Source organism: Pongo abelii, chromosome X, assembly GCF_028885655.2.
Source record: "Pongo abelii isolate AG06213 chromosome X, NHGRI_mPonAbe1-v2.0_pri, whole genome shotgun sequence".
Taxonomy (NCBI): Eukaryota; Metazoa; Chordata; class Mammalia; order Primates; family Hominidae; genus Pongo; species Pongo abelii.
The window spans coordinates 144,892,227-144,915,488 of record NC_072008.2 but is presented as its reverse complement, the minus strand read 5'-3'; the positions used below and the strand labels follow the sequence as shown (position 1 = coordinate 144,915,488).

General features: G+C 39.9%; 1 protein-coding gene and 2 long non-coding RNA genes across 6 annotated transcripts in view; 1 reads left to right on the top strand and 2 right to left on the bottom strand.

Annotated features, from left to right (window-relative positions):
* Positions 1–23,262, top strand: part of FGF13 (fibroblast growth factor 13) — a 592,158-nt gene that overhangs the window by 492,892 nt on the left and 76,004 nt on the right. For 3 of the 4 annotated variants that reach the window (XM_009235319.3, XM_054544113.1, XM_054544114.2), the window contains one exon: positions 20,419–20,529. In XM_009235319.3, the coding sequence (XP_009233594.2) occupies positions 20,419–20,529 (111 nt within the window). Of the gene's footprint in view, positions 1–18,320; positions 18,534–20,418; positions 20,530–23,262 lie in introns of those variants that run through there. The other variant, NM_001135296.1, reaches the window with a different exon arrangement.
* LOC134760881 (uncharacterized) lies at positions 8,321–14,957 on the bottom strand. The gene is made up of 2 exons (XR_010138935.1): positions 14,493–14,957; positions 8,321–13,411 (listed from the first exon to the last, which is right to left on the bottom strand). It is a non-coding gene; the product is annotated as an uncharacterized LOC134760881 (long non-coding RNA).
* Positions 21,159–23,262, bottom strand: part of LOC129053081 (uncharacterized) — a 139,224-nt gene continuing 137,120 nt past the window's right edge. Inside the window, exon 3 of the long non-coding RNA XR_010138936.1 lies at positions 21,159–22,060. This is a non-coding gene — a long non-coding RNA (uncharacterized LOC129053081). The remainder of the gene's footprint in view (positions 22,061–23,262) is intronic.

The window sequence follows — 23,262 nt, the reverse complement described above, 5'->3', positions numbered from 1 at the left end:
TCTTTAATAGTGTATGTATATCAACAAGAAGAATAACAAAAGCAGCAACTACAATTTGTTGAGTGTGTACTACATGCGAAGCACATGCTAAACTCTTTACAAATATTAACCATTTAGTTCTCCCAATTACCCTAGGAGGTAGACACTACAGTTATTTAAATTTCACAATAGAAAAAATTGAAGATCAGAGAGGCTAAATGGCATTCTAAAGTCGCATATCTAATGTGCTACTGGATCAAGATTCACAATTAAGTTTCCAAGTTATAAAGCCCATGCTCTTAACCACTCTGCGATATAGTCCTCTTCTGCACTAAGTGGGAAGCTTACCCCAGGGCTTCAGGATTCCTGTGCTGCATGATTTTTTTTTTCAATTTGATGTAGCAAATGAAAACCCTCATAACTATTGTCTTTTTGATTAGTGGTGGACTAACTAAATTCGAAGAACTTTCATGTCCATAGGCCTTGGAGGTCATATAACTTAGATCTGTCATTTTATCAGTGTGGAAGTAGATGCCCAGAGTATAGATGGAGCTTTCCTGAAGTTTAAGACGAGTTGGCAGGAAAACTGATACTCAAACCCCAGGATGTTTTTTTCCATCATTCCACCAAGCCTGTAGTTTGAAAAATGGCAATGACAATGCAACTTTTATACAACTCAATGCTGTTTCTAGTTATGTGCAAACCCATAACAAATGTTGCCTTATTATAATGCCTAGTCCTTACTTTTGCAAATGCAAAGTCATGCTTTGTTCATTACCAATAATATAATATTTTTACAGGAGGGTTGTGGGGGGGAGGAACTTCAAGGTTCCTGAGTACCTAAAAGTAAATATCAGTAGAAATACATGCCAAATACAGTTAGGAAAAAATCCATTATATTATCAATACTCTTTGCCCTAAATGGCATTTCTCTACTGCAATCATGAACACCATCTGCAGCCAGCTTCCCTGAAGAAGTACAGACTTGAAATTCATAATGTCTGGTGCTGGTACTCTTAATGCTGAAAAATCTTACTGTACTGCTTAGGAAGAACAAGTGTGCAGTTTCGGATTGAATGAAACATAAAGGAACTGTTCTTGACCCATTTTGACTTCTCGTGCACTGGCTCTTAGATCCAGGGAGTTGTATCCCCTGGGTAAATAACCATATCATGGCCTTCAGTAGTCTTTACTTGTTGCTTTTCTATTAGCAGTGACGAAGGATGTGCATGCATCTCCTACAGACCTGTTGGTGCAGTATTATTTGTGTACTCAAGATGGTCCCCTTAACTCCAGAAATTATAAAGTTAGAGGGAAAAAAAGACTGAGTGAAAAATAGGCCTTATTTTACATACATCTTTTCCAGTCCCATAATACCACGCATTACTTATTTCCCCATAGTTTGAATTAAGTAGAAACTCTGTTCAGACCAGATGGTTCTCTGAGGTGGTTTCCAGATCAAGGTAAGAAATGAAGTAAACTGTAAGTTGTAAAACATATTGAACCATAGCTCGCAAAATAGATAAATTGAAGCCAACTACGATGTGAAAGACAAATGAAACTCCAAATATTTTTAATAAACCTATAAAAATGTTTTGAATAATTTTAGGTTTACAGAAAAGTTGCAAATATAGTACAGAGAATTCATATATACCCTTCATCTAGGTTTCCCTAAAGTTAACATACTATGGTACATCTGTTAAAACTAAGAAATCAACACTGGTACATTATTATCAACTAAACCCCAGACTTTATTTGGATTTCACCAGGTTTTCCACTAAGGCCCTTTTTCTGTTCCAGGATTCAATCCAGGATAGCACAGTGCATTTAGTCATTACATCTCTTCAATCTCCTCTGGTTTGTGAGAGTTTCTTTGCTTTTTATTGGTTTTTAGCTCAGACTGTTTTAATAGTAATTCCACATGGCTTATGTGTCCTAAAGATAAGACCACTGACTATTCCAGCAATTCGCCTAGTTTACAAATTCTAACCTGCATTGTTAAGCACTATACTTAAAAACTTCTGCCTAAAATGAATTACCTTTGACTAACCCCAGCCTTGAAAACCCTGTAAGTACTCTTTGCTAACTCCTCCTTTTTAACATAGTACTGAGACTCTGTCAAGGGGGACTTTCTCTTGCTTAGTGTGTTTCACATACCCAGCTTTGTATGATCAGCAGGTTTCTCTGGTAGTCTTTGTGTGAGGGCTTTGGCAAAAGGGTCTATGATGATACTATTCAATCATCTATTAAATGCAAGAATCCCTTCCACAACATCTGATTGGTACTGGAATAGGTCTGTGTGATCCCATGGCCCTTCTATGAACATTGCCAGTGACAAGACATTGATTACCTTTCAAGATAGTCCATGCTACCTATTTTTATACAATCCCTATTGTTGGAAATGTCTTCATCAAAATGAGCCCTAATCTATTTCCGTGCAGCTTCTCTTCATTTGTCTTATTTCTGTCTTCCAGAAAATCAAAATATTGGATGGAAAGTAAGCTCCGTGCACAGTTCCACTCAAGTGGTATGCAAGCAGTCGGACACAATTGGGTGGTCCTAGCTTTGTTCGCAGTGTCACTTGCTGGTTGTGTCAATTTGGGCTAATGACTCAACTTCTCTGGGCCTTAATTTTCTTACCTGATAAAAACAAAACAAACATAAAAACACCCTACCTCATAGGAGTGTTGTGAAAATGAAATAAATAACATATATTGAAGCACCTAGCACACCGACAAGCTCAGAGAATTCTCTTAATAAATGATAGTTACCTTTTGGTCAGATGATCACCCCCTGAGTACCCAAGATGAAATGTACCATTTATGTTATATTGCATTATTGTGTTATTAGTTCTGCTTCATAGCAGTGAATTCTAATGTTCCCTTCTTGTTAACTAATTTCTTAAAAGGTTTAATTTTAGTTTTCTGTTGACCTTTTTTTCCCCTCGAGATTTAATTAAGTTGTTACTGAACAGAATTGAAGTGTTAAATAACCTAAGATGATGGGTTTCTAGCATTCATGAATTCCATGCATCGCCAACCGGTGAGATTAGTCATGGCAGTGGATGGGAGATCTTGGCAGGGATTAGCAAATACTCCTGTTAATCAGCAGAATGTGCAAATTAGGCCTTGGCTCATGGCATTGATATAAATCTCCATGGCAACACCAGGGTTAGCTGTTTACATGTGAAGAAGTGATTTCAAAGCTGCAGAGGATGATAGAAATTACTGCAATGACCATAAATAGGAAAAAACTGAGGAAAGGAGAAGTATTCCCACTTCTTAAAGAAATTCATACAACTTGCTATAAATTTAGTAGTAGTTTTACCGTCTCTGAGCCTCTACTACTGGAAAGTTAATTGACAGTGATATAAACAGAAAGAAAGTAAGAGGGAGTAAAGGAGGGTCTGAAATCATTCATAAAATATACAATCCATCCCTCTGACCAAATAACTATAAATCAGGATTATTTGCATATCTGTGTGTAGCAGGACTGTCTGAGTTAGTATCCTAGTTCCACCATCCATTAGCTGTGTGACCTTAGGCAAAATTTTTAATCTCATTGTATCTTTTCTCCTCACCTATAACATAAAGCTAATAACAGTACCTACCTCAGAAGGTTGTTATGAGATTTGGATAAGTTAACATATGTAAAGTATTTGGAACAATGGTTGGCTCAGAGTAAATGCTTGGAAAAATGTTAGCTGCTAGATTATTATCACTGTTATTGTTATTCCTGTTAGTTGGCCATAATTCTTGAATATAGACTACCTTTCTATTTTATACCCTGTAAAGAAACTACAGAGTGGGAAAGGTTATATTTTTCATTTTCTAATTTTGTTTGTGCTGGAAACGAGACTTGGAAATGTCAGCACTAGAGAGGTTTTATAGATATTATCATTTTCAATTTCAGTACAACACTTAAGAAAATGATAGCAGTGATACTAGTTGAAGCATAGGATCCGAGTAAAGCCACTTTATTATTTAAACTCTCATCAAAATCCCGGAGCAGGTGGATATCTATAAAATGTGGTGTGATCAAAATTGAATGTTTACCTCAGAAATAGAGCTACCTTTTTAAACATATATGTAGCTCTGAAAATTAAACCCAGGCCCCTGTCCTCTCATGGACCAATTTTCTCTGTGGTTTCAGCTTATTTCACCTTACTTGTGTCTGTTGGTTGATTAGGCTTCTAATCCAAGCAGGATAATTGCCGTAATTCAAGTTTGGATTCAATTTTCAGTGCTTACATTTGATGGGAGATTATTCAAATAGATACTGGGCTGTTTGCTTTGTGAGGTCAAAATTGTTGCTACTTTTTTATTAATGCCAACAAATCTCTTGCCAGTCACCACCCAGTGGTTCAAAAGCTTTTGGAGGCAGCCTAATGGAGCTGAAAGGGAGTGAGACTAAGAGTTAGAAACCTTGGTTGGAAACCCTACTGGCCTCCTCTACCATCTGATTCTTGGTCATTCACTCTGTTGTTTCTCTATTTGTGTTTCAATTTTATTTTCTTATGCACCTTTTTGTAAGCCACTTCAATTCTTCTTTGGAATGAGGTAGGCCCTATACTGATTAATTAATAAATTTGTGTGTGCTGTTAAGTAAACCATGACCTCTTGGTGGGACACAATTTTCTGGTTTATAAAAAGAGCCAGTTGCAACCTACCGTGCTTACTTCACCAGTTCTCATGCAGATTGAATATGACACTGGTTATAAAAGAGTTTCGTGAGACAGAGTACTGTATAATAGTATACTTGTAAAAGAGTATTTTAATATCATAATATGGCTAAAACATGGACCAACATAGTTACTAACCTGATTTAACTTTCCCTTTAACAAGAATCAAATAGTCCTCTGTTTATACTTTAACGCCTGAACATTGCTTGTTTGTTATTAAAACATGGCCTAAGTCCTACATACTCTAACATTTATTGTACATGAACCTACTCATCAAAATGGACCTGTCTTGCATTTCATTGCTTCAGGTGTCTCCTGTGCAGTCTCCAAAAGGAGAAACAGAGAGTTAGCTAATTCATTTATTCATAAAACTATAATTTATTGAGCCCCTACTGTGTCTAGATGTGGACACCCAGAGATGAAGTCCTAATCCCTGACTCAGCGAGCTCACTATTTAGTGGGAAAGACAGACAAGTAGAAAGAAATTAATCTTATAGTTGTCATTAAATAGCTATATATATAGGGGCTATGGAACAGAACATTTTTACATGGGAGATTTGAGGAAGATGTCCCAGAAGAGATAATACCTGAGATCAATCCTAAAGACTTTGCTAGGTAGGAGGGAATAGAATTTTCAAGGGTATAGCAGTTGGAGTGGCTGAAGGGTATGAGGGGGTTATTTTGGAGAAAGGAAATACTTTGGTATGCCTGAAATACAGTGTGTCAGAGAGTGACAAAAAGTAAGTGTGACAAAGAAATCTGGGTCCAGATACTGGAAGGCTTGTGCATGATGAAGAGCCACTGAATACCTGTTAGCAGGGCATAACATGATCAGATATGTTAGTTAGAACTGTAGCAGTGAGCAGAGTAGTTTGATCAGAGGCAAGAGAAGAGGCAGAGGAATGCAGTTAGGAGACTATGATGAAATTCAGGAAAGAAATGAAACAAGAATAGATGAATGTCTTAACAATTGGAATTTAGAGGTGCTATGAAGAAGGTAGAACCATAGTATTGGGTTACCCCTTGGATATAGAGTGGGAGGAAAGGAAAGAGTTGAGGATAATGCCCAGGTTTCCGGTTTGGTTAAAATAGAGGATGTATCCAGAAAGGGGTGAGATAAAAGAAACACCATTAATCACTACATGGATAAGAGAAGAGGAATCAGTATTGGGAGATAAGTTCAGTTTTGGATTTGTTTAGTTTGAGGTCCTGAGGATCAACTGGGTATAACTATCCTTATGTGGAGCTCAGAACTGAGTAGATGAAAGCAGTGGAGACCATTGGAGTTGTCATAGTGTAAATGGTACTTCTCTCCTGTACTATTCATATGGCTGGGTCCATATCATATTTCAAGAGTCAGCAAAATGTTATCTCCTTTCAGAGGCCTTCTCTGACCTTCCAATTTCAGTTAGGTTCTTCTGCATTACTCTTGAATGGCATTATCTTTTTATAGCAGTAATCACAATGTATAACTACTTATATGTGTTGTTTATTATCTGACTCCTCATTAGACTATAATTTTCATGTGGTCAAGATATCTGCTTTGATCACCACTGAATACCTACAACTCAGCCTGGCACATAGTAGATGCTCAAAGAACATTCGTAGGATGGATGAATAAAGTCACTAAAGAAAATACCTAGAAAGAAAAGATTGAGGGAGAAAATTAGAGGGTATAGGACAGAATCCTAAAGCACTCAAATGGTTAATAAGAGGAAAGGAGAACCAGAAAATGAGACAAAGTAGGAGCAGTCAATACAGATATGAGGAAAACTAGGAGAGCACAGTGTTGGACAAGCCAAGGGGAGAAGATTCATGTGTTACAAAGAGAATGGTCAGTAGCATCAAACACTGCTGAAAGGTTGTATAAAGTAATGACGGAGAACAAGGCATTGGATATGACAATAAGAAGGTTACTGATCACTTTAGTAACAGTAGTTTTAGTGATATGGTGAAAGTAAAGAATGAATGAGGACTTCTAGTCAATATGTTGAACTAATGTATTGCTTGTTACTACCTATTCTACAAAAACACAGAAATAGTGAGTAAAATATTACCCTAAGTCTTTGACAATACGCAAGAGACTTCAAAAGCAGAAAAAGGAAACTCTGTAGGTGACAGAAAGGAAGAAACAATTCAAAGCCAAAGCAAATTACAGCAGTTGAAGCTACATGGCCATCAAGTGTAGCAGAAGTGGGTCTATACGATGGGACTTAAGTTGAAGCCACAGCCCTGATACAGAGCCCCGAGTTTACTGCACAACCCTAGGAGCCAAGAGTCCAATTCAGCTCATGACAAATCGGGGCCCAAGGCCTGGGGACATAGAATGTAAATGGGGTTTCCATTCTGGGCTGAGAATATAAGATATTGGAACCCACATCCAAACTCATACTATCAATTTCTACTGGGAAATTAAAATAAAAACCGATCTGTAATCAGTGAAACCCATAGAGTGCTGGTAGAGAAAAACACAAAACTATTGAGGTAGATAAGTCTACTATCCAGGGTTCATGTGGTATTTTACAGAGAACAACTCTCCTGTTGAATGTAAGCACACAGTCAAATTTACAGAGCAAGAAGAGGAATAAAACACCATGGAAGAGTCAGCAGTGACAATAACCACAGTAATTCATATTCCAGAAATAAGGCAATATGAAAGAGGAGTTAACATAAGTGCATAAGTGTGATCAAAATGTTCAGTAAGATAAAGGAATAAAACTCTTAAGATATGATCAGAACGTTATGAAAAAATAGACATATTATCAAACACCAAACAGAAATTGTAAATATATATATGTATTTAATATATGTGTATATATATTTTATATATAACATTTGTGTGTATATATAATTTTATATGCCATTCATAAAATATTATTGTATAATATATAGTATTTGTACCAATGAAATAAAAACAAAATCAACAGATAAATCCAGCTAAAGAGGGGATCAGTGAAGCACCCAGATTTTGCAAAGAAAGATACAGAGATGGAACCAGGAAAGAGAAGTAAGGAATCATGAAGGAGAGACTAAATAAAATGAATATTTTATCCATTATTTCTGTGTTTTATGGAAGAATAGGTAGGATGCACCTAACAGAAGTTTCAGTAGAACAACAGAGATTTAAAGAGAGGCAATAAGTAAAGAGTTGATAGCTAAATTTCCAGAATTGAAGCACAGCAATAGAAAAACTGATTAAGCACAATTGAAGAGGAATACAGTGAGCAGGGAAATTTTCAATATGTTTTCAATATATTCAAATGCCAACCAAATCCTAGTTGTTCCTCTCCTGTAGGAATATTGAAATCTATATAGATGAATTACTGGCATTACCTGGCTTGGACAATCTTTTCACACAATCTTTAATTTGTTACCTTAAAGTTTTATCATCATAAAAATTATTTATTGACTGCCCATGTGAAAAATCTCTGGTCTCCAACCTCACTCCAGTTATATCAGGAGAATGGCTGACTTACCATGACATACATGCCAATGTAATTTTCATTTTTATTGGCATCTTTCTAAAGGGATTACTTCTACTACACCTTCTGCCGTTGCCAGTCAGAAATCAGTAACAACTGTATGCTTGAACATCAATGTTGACAATATGTACTGAATGCGATCAGTAGGAAAAAGAAGACGATCTTTTTAAAGCAAGGAATAAAAACTTACAAATGTTCATCAGAATACCCACATAGCATAGTCGATTTCTCCCAGTCCCCAATGGTTGATGTTCAAAGTGCAGTGATATAAAAATCTAAGGTTTTGCAAGTTCTTTCAGCTGAGGGAAAGTAATATGGCCTAGTAAGAAGAATATAGTACCAGTAGTCAGTTGAAATCCAGGTTTGAAGTCTGGCTTTACCTAATTTCTTTCCCCAACTTCTGAGCTTCTTCCCATCCTCCCACATTCATCTTCAGTGACAGGTTTTGTTTTCTGAAGCTGGATTCAATTCCTGCCCTCCTGCCCACGGAGTTAGCTGCGCCCTCTTTGGGCTCTGAAAACACTGGATATTTAGTATCATTCTTAAAATGCTTATCACACTTGTGTTTTAGTTAACTATTTACTTCTCTTTCTCCTCCACTTGAGGCCAGGGACAGTCACTGGAGAGGCAGTAGAGTCGTTTTTTAAAACATGAGATATAAAGGCAGTATGCACGAATTCAAATTCTCACTCCACCACTCCCTACACTAATGAATGCATTACCCTTTCTTCATCTCAGCTTCTTAATCTGGAAAATGGAGATAAGTTCATAAGGTTATTATAAGTATTAAAGGAGTAAACAAAGATAAAGTACAATAAGTCCTCACTTAAATGTCATAAATAAGTTCCTGGAAATTGCAACTTTAAGTGAGGTGACATTCAGCAGGTCTTCAAATAATGTCATTTCCTTCAATATTGTTTCCTTATAATGTTGATGAGAAAAAAATTTGGTTTCATTATGTCATTTCACTTAAAACTGCAGTTTTCAAGAACATATCAATGATACTAAGTAATGATTTATTGTACTTTGAATAGTGCCCGGAGTAGAGTTGGTGCTCAATACATTACAGCTATTAGTATTTTTGCATCCTTCAGGTCTTAGCTCAGTACTTGGCAAATAGTTCTCAGTAAATTTTGAATGAATAAAGGCTTAATGAATGAACAAATGAACAAATGGCCCAAGCCAAATGTATTTAACTTCTCTTGCCTCAGATCTCTTCTCTAAAATGAAATCATTAGGTAAGCATTAAGGCTTCTGTTAGGAAATCAGTTTCTAAAATTGCTTGAGGCCTTCAGTGGTTGCACGAAAAGTTACTAAATAATTTCAGTCTGTTGACTGTACTTTTAACTGTTTGTCAGAAGAGAAAAGTTAGAGCAAATTAGCTAGAATAGATATTGGAGAAGCTCCTAATTGCAAAAGGATAGTCATGGGCTTCTGAGTATGGAAGTGAATACACTGTGTATAATATTTTTCTCTCTTTTGGCTGAACTCAAGCTTCCTGTAGCTAAAAACAGATGGCACAAAAAAGCTTACAGTGTGGAAAGCCAGTTTTTCCTATATGAAAAGAACTGAGTGTTTGGAGTGCTTTAACTTCTTGTCTCTGCTAAGTAGTGATGGAGAGAAAGGCCGGGAGGTGTCCTTTGGGTCTCATAGCATTCCAAAGTCCCAGATTACCTGAGTCAAAACAGGTTCTAGTGTCAAACTGTTTCTTGGGCTAGGGAACATAGAATAACACTAAGTAGTGATTTATAATCCTATAATTTTCATGAGAAAGTTAGCAATGTTTTCTTTAAATATTGCTATAAGAAGTTATTGAGTGTTATGAACTGTGCTTATAACTAGGCATAGATCATATGTATTATTTTTATTTCATAATTCACTTTTGTTAAAGAAAAAAAAACTGATTAGAAAATCATGCTATATTTCATCTTGTTCAGTCCCCCAAGCCAAAAGATAGTCACATCCAGGCACCACTGTTGAGCAACCCAAATTCCAGACCCACTGCCAATGAGGAAAGAAGTAGTATTTAAAGGTCTGGCCTTGTATACATAAATGTACTTTTTGGCTTAGGATCCTTAGTTTAAATACTTGCACTTCCACTTATGTACTAGCCAGGAAACCATAGTCATATCACTTAGTCTTTCTAGGCTTCACTTTCCTCACCTCTGCAACAGCAATAATGATAATACCTACCTTACATGTTGTTGTAAGGATTAAAGGGAATAAGGTTATAGCACTTAACAAGTTGCTTGTCCAGTTATAACCATAGTATTTATTGAGTGTTATCACCATTTCCAACCCCAGTTTTGGGAAAAACAAATCTAAAGCAGAGGGGAGGGCTTAAAAATCATCTAGGGCATCTGCACAATTCTCAGGCGGGTTATCAACCTGTCTTTCATCTCCTCCTTAGAATATGGAGGATAGTATTTTCTCTGAATATACCAGGTTCTTCTGCCCAAATCTTGGTCAGTGTCTGAAAAGAGATGTGTTAAGACTCTTAATCCTGAGGGAACACTAAAGTATTTTCCCATTACCTCTCTGTTGCTTTAAAAAATATAAATTCTTGATAGGAAATTGGGGCAAACAGTGCCATTGGCAAGTAGGAAATCCATCCAGTGTTCCTTAATGCTGGTTGTGAATCTTGCCTCCATATGCTAAATAATAACAGACACTAGATCATTTGCCCACACTGCATTCCTTTCCTCAAATACTGAGTTTAGGTCACCTTCCAGTAACTTTATTTCCTGAATTGGCTTAAATCCAGAAAAATTAGGTTGTCTGCCATTGCCTCAAATCCTCCCATCATTTTTTCCCCTAGCTTTTCATTTAGGTTACCTAGTTCACTGGGCAAGAAATGAACCCAGTGTTACAGATATTTTGCCTCTGATTCTCGTACATTTTTAGCCTGCCATAAATGTCTCACCGTAGAAACACCTCACTTATGTTTGTTAGCCATCACTTAGTTCATAAAATAGAAATTGTTCCTTCAAGATCTTCAAATATTATTGAGTAAAACAGAATCAAATTCACTTAGAGAACCTGATGCTTTTCTTGGCTCTAGACACTCTGTCACCACTGAAGCAACCCATTTGATTAATAATACATTTATTGTGTCTACAAAGTGTTTTCTGCAAGTTGGATGAGAGAAACTTTAGGAAATGAATGTGACTGCGTTGATCCACATGCTCCAAGTCCATCCAGTATGATCTTCCAAAGGCAAAAGCACTAACAATTAGCTTTGTGTTTTGGCTCACACCTGTAATTCCCAGCACGTTGGGAGGCCAAGGCGGGAGGATCACTTGAAGCCAGGAGATAGATAGAGACAAGCCTGGGCAACAAAGTGAGACCTTAGCCTTAGAAAAAAAAAATAGTTAAATGTGGTGGCATGTGCCCATAGTCCCAGCTACTTGGGGACTGAGATGGGACATGGCTTGAGCCCAGGAGTTAGAGGTTACAGTGAGCTGATCATGCCACTGTACTCCTGACTGGGTGACAGAGAGACCAGATCTCAAAACAAAACAAAACAAAACAAAACAACAACAACAAAAACACTAGCAATCCCCATGCCCTATCAGAGGGGACCTTTGCCTTCTCATAATGGTGTTACTGCCCCTTTCCACTTTCCTTGTGATTACTTCTTGGTGGCAGGTCATGGTTATACAAATAGTCGTGTAGTTTTTATGACAGAATGATAGTCTTAATGGAAACCAACCCACATACCTACCTAGATAGAAAAGGTTTTTGTTGTATTCATAAAAGCTTTTATAGGAGAAAAATCAGCAATCAATTATAGTATTTAACAACGCTCAGTGAAGAGAATGCTTTCCTTGTACAAAACTTAAATCCCCACATGTTAAAGCTTAAGCTTATTTCCTTGTATTCTCTCCTCAAGATTAAGAGAGAAACCTCCGCCCCAGAAAGCTGCTATTTCTCTCCAGGTTTTCTTGATTAAATGGCCAAGCAGGTAATCAGAGGCCTTGAACTCTCGATGTTGCAGCTGCCATGGCTAATTAAATGGTGAAGTGCTGAATTCACAGACATGATTAATACCATCAGGGCGTTTTATGGCTTTAATGTTCATAAATTATGGCTGAACAATGAAATTTTTATGTGGGTTATAGGATTTTTCTTCTTAAGGATCAGAATTAATCAGTGTTTTCTCAATTGATTTTAAATATAAATCAGAGGTAGCATCAGTAAATTCTATAGCTTAAGTATTTAGAGAATGATCTCAGAAACAGGACATAATGAAGACCAAGCCACCATCCTAGTGTGATGCAAGCCTAAGGTCTTGTGGATTTTCATTCTAAAGGCAATTCAGGAAGGCCAATCAGTTTCTAAAAGGATGGTTCTGGAGACCTTTGTTTCTGAAGTATAACTCCCCTAAATGATCTAATCTTTGCCAGCTAATATATGTGTCAGGGTATGTAACAGAATACAGTAGTCACTCTTTCTTTGCCTGGAATTCTAGTGTGACACTAACAAGATTTCCTTAAATTGCATTTTTCTTCCTGGAGTTAAGTGTCAAGAGTCTATTTCTTTTCTTCCTTTTTTCTTATTTTTCTTTCTTTTTTTTTTTAGAGGCAGGGTCTTACTCTTGTCACCCAGGGTGGAATGCAGTGGCAGGATCATAGCTTGCTGCAGCCTGGAACTCCTGGGCTCAAGGGATCCTTCTGCCTCAGCTTCCCAAAATGCTGGGATTACAGGTGTAAGCCACTGTGCCTGGCTAGCTGAAAAGAGCCTATTCTGTTAGCTTTTCTCTAAACTCCTCATTTGTATTTCTATCCAGTTGTTTCTCTGAGCCTTTGTACATAATTAGATAGACCACAAAAGGTGGTACTTGGCTACTTCATCTCGTAAATACTCTCTCTGCTGCCTTACTTAGCGAATGGGGAGATCCCAGTGTCACTCGACGTTGGTGCATTTGAATCTGCCAACGTTTCCTTTCTTTGAGCTCATCATCAGTCCTTGACCAGGTAACTTGCCACTCAGATATTTTGGTGAACTGTTAGTATAGAAGGAGAACAAACTGGCAAGTGATTCTGAGTGAGCTTATCTTCACATAGGAAGGGTGTTTGAAATTTCTCATTTTCAGAATTTCAGAAAGAGCCAATTCCTTTCTGCTCTGAATGGACTGAGGCTGCTCCCTATTAGGCTGAGTTCTCTCATTTTTACTCATCACAGTCACATCTGTTTGGGTTTCTGTCTCTCTCCTGGAGATGCCTCTTGAGAGCAGGTCCCCTCAGCTTCCTTACAGCTCCTCTGAGGCCTGCCAAAAGAGATTGGCAGAGAACGATCAGCATTCTATGTCCAGATAACTCACATAACTCTCTCTGAAAAGAATGCTAAAACCTAGTTCTCAAGTGAACCCACGAGGAGTGGAATCAAAGGGACTGTTGCATTTTTCCTTGGAATCCAATTTAGAATTTATGTTTTCATGGGGTGGGAAGAGAACAGAGAGATGGGAAGTATGAAGAGGGGAAGATAAAGAAGTAGGAACAGGAACATATGGGAAAAATAATCCTAGGCTCCCAGAGCCAAAAGGACTTTAAGGAACATGTCATCTGGAGGTTTCCAAACATTTTGTTTTTAGTACCAGAATCTTTTCATTTTTATTTTTTACATAAGAAATCATACAATGAGCTCCACTATATAAAACAGATGAAAAGAGAAAGAGAAATAAACAGTTGAATGAAAACAGTTAAAATGGATAAAATCTACTGTTGAAACATTGGCGAGGGAACTTTTATTACTTTTCATTACTTTTAGAGTGCTGAAGAATACAAAGTGAAAACTGCCAATCTTGTCTAAGTATTACTTTAAAGATGGGAAAATTGAGGCCTGTAATATGGAGAAATGACACACTCAAGGTCACACAGCCAATTAGTGGCAGAGATAGGATTAAAACATATGTTTCCAGCCTGCCAGACTAGAACTCTTTGGGAGTTGAGTTAGAAAAAGAAGTTAAGAATGCTTTTCTTTCTGAACATGGTCAAAAAGAGAGGGTGGTGGACAATGCAATGGGAGAGCGGACACCTGGGAGAAACAACGGACAATAGACCCTACCTTAGAATAGAGCATAGAAGAGTTTGAACCACCAGGGATAAGCAGAGATAATTGAAATTTACAAATATGGAGGAGATCCAGGAAGTTCCATAGCAAGGGCACAATGTGAACTGCTAGGAACAAATCAAAACTGGAGAAAAAGGGATTTGGAAATAGGTGTCAAAAGAGAATTCTTTATTACTTCCCCTACACAAATGTCATACTATTGGCCCAGGATGGCAGTGGGACAGCAAAGAAAAGCAAAATATTCTTCTCTAGGATTGGCTGCAATTCTTTCATTATACCTTCTCAAGATGGATGTGACTTTGGCATAGTTTCCTGTTGGAGATTTGAAAGTAATATTCACATTCGTCTCTGAAATTTTAAGCACCTGGGAAATAGACATGAGAGTTAGGAAAACGCGAACATATCTGCTGTGTGTGTGTGTGTGTGTGTGTGTGTGTGTGTGTGTGCGCGCGCGCGCGTGCGTGTGTGGAGTTTTGCTTTTGTCGCCCAGGCTGGAGTGTGGTGGCCTGATCTTGGCTCACTGCAACCTCCGCCTCCCAGGTTCAAGCGATTCTCATGCCTCAAGCTCCCAAGAAGCTGGGATTACAGGCAAGCGCCACCATGCCTGACTAATTTTGTATTTTTAGTAGAGACAGGGTTTCACCCATGTTGGCCAGGCTGGTCTCAAACTCCTGACCTCAGGTGATCTGCTTGCCTCAGCCTCCCAAAATTCTGGGATAACAGGCGTGAGGCACTACGCCTGGCCAATATCTGCATTATTAATGGTTAAGTTCATTGAGCAATATGATTTGGACCCAGTTTCAAAATGGTTTTCTTTCACTTTCTGCCCCAGATTGAATTTACCCTCTGGTCACAGGCCTTTGTGAGTTCTCTTCGTGGAAGAGAGAAGAGAATGAATGAGGTCTCTAGGCAGACAGATCACAGAGAGATGCCCCCTTCTCACGTCTCATTAATAATGTGCCATGCATTTTCCTGTTCATGAAGACAAAAGATTCAAGGCGGTCAGGATATAAAAAGACAGAAATACCTTTTGTGGGTTGGCAGGAACATGTGACAGAGGGAGAGTCTCGTTCCCCCTCCCCCATACTCTTCATTTTTCAATATTATACAATTTAATCAGGGAGAGAAGGATTAGAGCAAGAAGGACATCTACAAACACGTGTAGAATCACCTGGTCATCAGCCTTGGCCCAGTGGTTCCATGCGCTTGTGTGGATGGTAGACAGGAGTTAGAAACGAAAGGATGTATTTACAGTTTGTGTTTGCAAATTTGTAATAAATGCCCCCGCCATTCTTATTATATATTCCTGAAGTCTTCTCTGAGTCTGCTTACCTCTAATATGTACCACAGAGTGTCCACACCAATAATTCTACAGGCATCCTGAAAATACCTTATGAATGGTGTTTGCAGAAGCAAACAGTGAGAGCTGAGAGGAGAAGTGGAGGAAAAACGGTGTGGGAAAGCCCTTATGATTTTCTCAATACCATCTCTCCTTCTAAGGTCTATCCCCTTCCTGAATCAGAACTTCATCCTTCTTTAGCTTTTGCATGCCTGCTCTGGGTCAGGATCCCAAGAGAGAAATGAGAGTAGGAACAAAAGGCCCTTGGGGGTTGGTGCTTGGCAGAAGGTAAAAACATGCAGAGAATAAGCAGAGACCTTGTACCTGTTCATCACCCACCCCAAATATGTGGGCTTGATCAAAGCTTCTCCTGACCCCTCTTTATGTAAGATATTTCCCTTCATGGTATCTGGAATTTAAACAACAATCACATACATTTTGGACTAGGAAATGGCCTCCTACTCTTCAGAATCAATATCAGTCAGTCATTCATCAGGGATTTATTTTTCCCTATGAATCACATTTTAAAGAAGTGGATACTTGAATAGACTTGAGGTGTTAAAACTCTCGTCTACCTTGTCCTCCCTTTTCATTTGGGAAAGCCAAAAGCACAAAAGAGTAGGTAGAAAATGTCAGACCCTTTGGCATCATTCTCCTGTAACTATCAGTCTCAACCCACTGCAACCTTTACCCCAGTCTGCCTTGCAGACACACAGTGGTGCTTCTGATGGAGCAAGAGACATTTCAAGATTGGAGAGAAGTGGAAGGAAGGGTAGCAACAGCTTCCCCTGTGAAGCAATGGAATCTACAGAAGGGTCCGGTGATTCAGCTCTTATGGGCTAAGAAGCCTGAAAGCATTTCAGTGTTGCTGAGTCCGAGCTTGTTTGTTGGGTGGTCAGGCAAGGAAAAAAGGGCTGGGAGTCTGAAGATAAGCTGAGCATCTGGTTTTGCATCTACATTAGTTCTGAAAAGAGGTGATGGGGGTGCCATGTAGGAGTCCCGTAAAGACGATGTAGGGCTGCCAGGTAGTAGAGCTGCTCTATTTTGCTTCCTATTTGGCCTCAGAAATCAAGTAAAATAGTCAAATAATTGTGTCTGTTTGAAGGTAGGGATGTAGATAGGCCATTTCTCTTTGCTGCATTTCTGGCCTCAAAACCTCTTCTTTCTTTTCCTCCAGAATAAAATATAACACAGGGAGAGGACAGAACTTGTTAATAGAGTGAGGCCAGCAAAAAGCCAGACTGGTTCCTGAATTGGAGGGAGGGAGGCTGCCTGACTTTGGAGGAGCAGAAAAAAATAAGTTAGGAGATTAGAGATGGGCCACAGCTTAAATAGAGAGGTTCGACTCTGCATTTCCCAAATACGTAATGCTTATGGTACACGACCCAAGCTCTCTGCTTGAATCCCAAATCTGAGCGGACAGATAAGGGGGCGCAGAGGAAAAACAGGTTTTGGACCCTACAAATTTGCTTGAAATGAAAAGTCAGCAAAAACCACTGGGTGGCAGCGTGGTGTGCGGGCGCAGCTCTGCAGTGTCTGCTGCTGCTGCTGCTACCGCTGGGGCTGAACCCGTCTGGGGACTCTGGCCTCCTCTCCTGAATGGCTACAAGTGTCGCCAAGCAAAATACCTCTGCGCGTGTGGGTGAGGGTTCTCCGGGTTGTTGGTGCGTCCAAGCCTGAGGCAGGGATCTGGCGAACTTCTGAGGGGCTCCAGCCCGAGCACAATCTGGTCAGCTCAAACACTAAGGAAACACCCCCACCACGCCATCCCCCAATGCCGAGCAAACCCCCGCTCCATCAGCCCAACTACCTCATCCCAGTTCCTCCTCCATCACTGCTTCCTCCCGAAGCTCCTTTCGGGAAAAGGAGGGGAGAAGGATTTGGACGATTGGAGCAGTGCGGAAGCCCCTACAGGTGTTAGCCGGAACGGCCGGCTGGGGACTCGGGGGGTGGGGGTGGGGGTGGGGGTGGGGGTGGGGGTGGGGGTGGGGGTGGGAGTGGGAGGGGCGGCCTGCGGCTCCGAGCCTACGGGCTCAGCCCCGGGAGGGAGGGGCCGTCGCGGGAGGGGGCTGCAAGGAGGCTGTCGCGCTGTTCCGGAGGGTGCCTGCGGCGGCTGAATTCCTGTGCTGCGACTGTGCCGCGCCCAGAGCAGCAGCAACAGCGAAGATGCGAGGCCATTACCTGTTTGATCCCTGTCGGAAACCTGGCACGGGCCAACTTTTCCCGATTATCACGCCAAGAAGTTGCAAGGACTAGTCGAAGACTCGGAGGGGCCAGGGCGAGGGCGCGCTCCCCCGCGCGCTGCCTCCTCCCTCCTCCCTCCGGCCGCCCGAGCTCCCGGCCTCTCTCCCGCCCGCGCTCACTCCCTCCGCCCGCCTCCCTCCTCTGGCCCCCTCCGCGCGGCACAGGGTGGGGGGTGCCGCGAAACTCCGACCCGAGCCACTTGGACTTGCACAGTGTCCGCCGGGCGCAGGGGCCGACCGCACGCAGTCGCGCAGTTCTGCCTCCGCCTGCCAGTCTCGCCCGCGATCCCGGCCCGGGGCTGTGGCGTCGACTCCGACCCAGGCAGCCAGCAGCCCGCGCGGGAGCCGGACCGCCGCCGGAGGAGCTCGGACGGCATGCTGAGCCCCCTCCTTGGCTGAAGCCCGAGTGCGGAGAAGCCCGGGCAAACGCAGGCTAAGGAGACCAAAGCGGCGAAGTCGGGAGACAGCGGACGAGCAGCGGAGGAGAAGGAGGAGGAGGCGAACCCAGAGAGGGGCAGCAAAAGAAGCGGTGGTGGTGGGCGTCGTGGCCATGGCGGCGGCTATCGCCAGCTCGCTCATCCGTCAGAAGAGGCAAGCCCGCGAGCGCGAGAAATCCAACGCCTGCAAGTGTGTCAGCAGCCCCAGCAAAGGCAAGACCAGCTGCGACAAAAACAAGTTAAATGTCTTTTCCCGGGTCAAACTCTTCGGCTCCAAGAAGAGGCGCAGAAGAAGACCAGGTCGGAAAGGGTTTTTGCTTTCTTTTCCCCATACTTTACGAGTGAGGTGGGGGCGGTGGGGAGCAGGTATGTAGCATCGGTGAGTTTGTTGGTGGCCCATCTTGTGCAGAAGAGGCCACCTAGCCTGTGTGCGTGCGTGGGAAGGCGATGGCTTTCTTGCCTCCGTAACAGTAACACGCTTGCTGCATTGCAACTGCCCTGGGACAGGCGCAGAGCCTGGGGGCATACTCTGCCCTGGGAGGCTTGCCCTCAGCTTCGGACATGTCACAGATGTGCATGCCCGGTGGGCCCTGGGCAGGCGTGACCCAGACATGGCTATGATATGTATGGTGTCGAAATTGCAGGCGCAGAGCTGGGCAGACACCATCCTCCCGCCCCAGGAGAGCCTGGGGAATCCCTCTCTTGCCTTTATCTCTGCCTCAGACCCTTCCCCTCCAGCTTCCACCTCCAAGGGATGTGGTCTTCTGCTGTCTAGGCATTGCGTTTCTTTGATTACTTTTAAGCTTTTTGGGACAGACTTGACTTGTGGTGCAGCTTCGAAATGTTTGCTGGGGCGGGGGGAGGGGGGATTTCTAGAACCTTGTTGCAAAGAGCTGAGAGATTTGGTTAGACTAGTATAATTGGTTACATGCTACTAAAATGCGGTGTTGAAGAGGGAATTTAAACTCATACCCAGATTGTGGTGCTTTTGAACATTTTCAGTGGTAGGAGTAGCGCGATATTCCAGCGACTGGAAATTCAGCTCTAGGTGTCAGGTTGCGTCAAGGTAGACCTTCAGGGGAGCATGCAGTTTGTTTGCCATTCTTAACCAAATGAATCTTTTACACTCTTTTCTACCTTTTACTAGATAAATATTACAAAAAAGTAAGACTCACCGATCTGTTATTTCTCCGTTTATGTGTGCTACACCCTGGGATGGAAAAGCAGACATAACGTTTTCTGTTTGCACAAAGTTTTTAATGCACTAACTGTAAATTAGGCTTGTTTCAAAAAGGCTTAAGTGGTTGCAAAGCATGCTTATGTGGCTCGAATAATCACATAAATATTATTTCAGCACAGGTGTCTATATTCAGTAAAAGAAAATTTTGGATAACATGGCTGTTATTGGTAAATTAGACACTTGATTAATCTATGGTTATTCATAATTGAAAATCATTTTAATTAAGAACTCATATTTTTGATAATCATACTTCTGATATGAAATTTGAAAAATTAGTATGCACTGATTTTTTCCTTCCTACCAACAAAAACCCTGCTCTTTTCACACACATTTTCACTAATGATAATTAATATGACAAGATTTGTTAATGGTGGTTGTATCTCCCTCCTCCCTTTTTTGGTATAAAAGGCTCAATTTTCCAAATACAGTTTCCTTAATGGGGTTCCACGTTATTTATGCATTTTCTACCTTCTTAGAATAAAGGAGATTATTTATTCAAATTGTGGTCATTCTGAAGGAAATCTTTGCTAGTGGGTTTTTGGTCCTTGGTCAGTTGGCAAACAACTCTGAATTATCTTTGTATTTCTCCTTTTCCTTTCACATGAAAAGTAGCACAATTTCAAAAGGCAGAATAGCCATTTGCCAACCCATTACAAATACTCAATGAGATAGAGTTCCACTCTGTAAACCAAAGGACAGATTATCAGAAACTATAGACACTTTCAGAAGCTTTACCAACGTTTCCAGGTAGAAATAAAATGTTTCTTTAGTTAGAAAATTTATTCTGAAACTCGGAATTTGTTTTCTTTCTTCCAGATTCTTTAAAAGTGTAGTTTGACTTTTTCCATTAAGATTTGTAAATGAAATTAGAAATTGAAATTCCGAGTCTTTTCAACTGCATAGGCACTATTTATCAATTGATCCAAATCATTGTTCTCTTTGCAGAGCCTCAGCTTAAGGGTATAGTTACCAAGCTATACAGCCGACAAGGCTACCACTTACAGCTGCAGGCGGATGGAACCATTGATGGCACCAAAGATGAGGACAGCACTTACAGTAAGTGACTGCAAAATAAATAGTATATGCCAGCATATTGTTAACATTCTGTTTTTATTTATTTTAAAAATAAATACGCTTTCCTAAATCCTGAATTAAATGCAAAATATATTCCCACTACATAATCCTGTTTACACAGTTAACCTAAAGGAAGTTGAATATGAGTCTATCTAAGATAGTAAACTAGGGCAAATAATGTTGACACCCTCTGAAGAATAATCCAAATGTCATCTCCATGGAAATCTAGATAGATTTATGGCTATCCTTTGGATTTTATTACTTTTTTTCCCACAGAAAATTTACTCACCCACACACTGATCCAGAAATAGCATGTTATCTCTACTCTTAAGAACCGGTCTTAACCCAAGAAAGAGGAGTGGTTTCATACCATGAAAATTCATCATTACAAGCTTTCACTTCTGCTCCCTGCTCCACACACACACTGATAACTCTGAGACTAGTGGAATTTTAACATTGAGATACTTCCACAGGTGGGTAAAGGGATTTCTTTTAGTTCTTTCTTTTTAACCGTGGTTTAAGACCAAATTGGAGACTATAATGGTGAGCCTAAAAAAAGAAACACATAAAAAATAATTAAGTTTTATTTCTAATTACTGAAAGAAGGTGATTCCAAGATGTTACGTAACCTTTAATTACATGTTTTATTTATTAGGAGTAATAAAAATATAAACCCACAAATAGTGCAGGCTTCTCTTCAATGATAATTGATGTTTTCTTGCAATTTGCAGATTTCTGGAGACTTATTAAATGTTCCACAAGGCTAAAACACTTAGTTCTCACAATTTTTTTTGTTTTCTCCAATTTCTACTGAATTTCTCTCAAACCCTTTGATAATTTCGCATTAATATTCCAATTGTCGGCTGAGAAAATAGCCAAGGAAAGTAGGTCTGAATGCTAAGCAGTATACTCTGCAGCTTTTTAAGAGATGTATGGCTACAGCAATGCCATTGATGAAGGTCTCAATAAGTGTAAAGAGTTTCCCACCTTTTAGGAATGCTTCGTGGGCTGATGGCTGATCTATAACCTCGAGAGGAAGTCACTTTTAATTACCATTGAAGAAAGCTTTGTTGGTATGGAGGATGAAAAAAACCTCATACTGAATGGTTCTTCACTGTTTTTCAAAAGTTTTATGTCACTGTTGTGATATTAAAGTTTTATAGTGAATCCTAGTTGTTGTTTTATGCATAGTCTTCTATTTGAAACTATTAGGCAAGTGTAACTAGAGGGCTTTAGTGTAATCAAATAACAGACATTAGTGCATAGTGATCATCTGCAATGAAACATTCCCATAAGTTATTGTGCAAATTGATATTTGGTGAAGGGATTAGGGGATGTAAGCTGCCCTGCTTTCCAGAGTGCCTCAGGAAAATGGGTCTGTTGAGCATTATTAAAGGCAAGTTCGTGATTAGCTGCCAGTGAGCCTATCCAGTCACGTTTCTTTCCCCTTTTTAACATCTCCGGGTACAAATCAGAGAAGAAATATTTTGGGTCTGGTGTTCACATGTGTTTCCTGAAAAGAAATAAAAAAAATAGGTAATTCATGTGCTGTGTCCTATTAACAGCAATATACCAAATTCATCAAGATCACATTCTAAGTAATCATTTTAAGAGATACACACACACACCACACACACATATATCAAGGCTCCATTTCTTACTGTGGAGCTTTAAATCATACAGTAGGTTTTACTCTTCAGTTCCTACATATGCATAGCTTCTGCCTTTGGTTGTCTTATAACTGACTGATATGCATGGCATTTCTGTGTACTACTAATGATATTGAAAGAGCAATAAAGAACATAGCCTGATAACAGGAATCTGTATTTAGGCAGATTAAAATAGAGAGGTAAGTCAACTAAAGGTAAGTATTGTCATACCATGATGCATACAAATGGAAAGTATCTCAATAGAAATAGCAAGTCAGTAGAGCTTGGATCTGCTCCTGATGTTAAGAGTGACCAGAAGCTAGTGAGTTAGCTTAGCTTTGCCATTGAGGATATTGTGGGGCATAAGCCATCACGAAACAAGAAGGTTTAATGATTAAACTGACATATCGTGAAGGCCAGCCATCCAAATTTATTCTTTTCTTCCTTAAAACCAAGCCGTTTTATTGGTATTAATTGTTTAATTGTGCATAACGAGAATACAAGCTGTTTTTTTCAACTATCACTCATGTATATAATATTTCCCTAATATGTATTCGTGATACTTTGTTTATATTTTTCTTACTCTTCTTATTTTTATTAACCTTCATTATTTTCAGCATATTTTCTCATTAATTTGATTGAATTGCGTTATTTTTATTCAGACATAGTAAGCAATGTCATGATAAATCAGTGCACATTTATCCAGATATATCCATTTCTGAAAACATATGTTTGATATTATGCATTTAACCTTACCTTATGTAGATTTATTACAATGATAAATGTCAGTTCAATAAAATCTCATCATGAGGAAATCAGCCATTATACATTATGTATTTTCCCTTGAAAAGGAAAAGATGATAGACATTCCATGGCAGTAGTTTTATTATGTCTGCCCTGGGTGCAAGGAAGGACATTTTAAAAGACTAGTTTTCCCTTTCTCTTCAAACTCATGGTAGCATTATCAGTTCAACATGTTGCCTTTCCAGCCTACATTAATATATACTTTTATTAATTATTCTCTTTTGAGAAATTGACCTTGGCCAACTGATGAAGAAGCATGGCT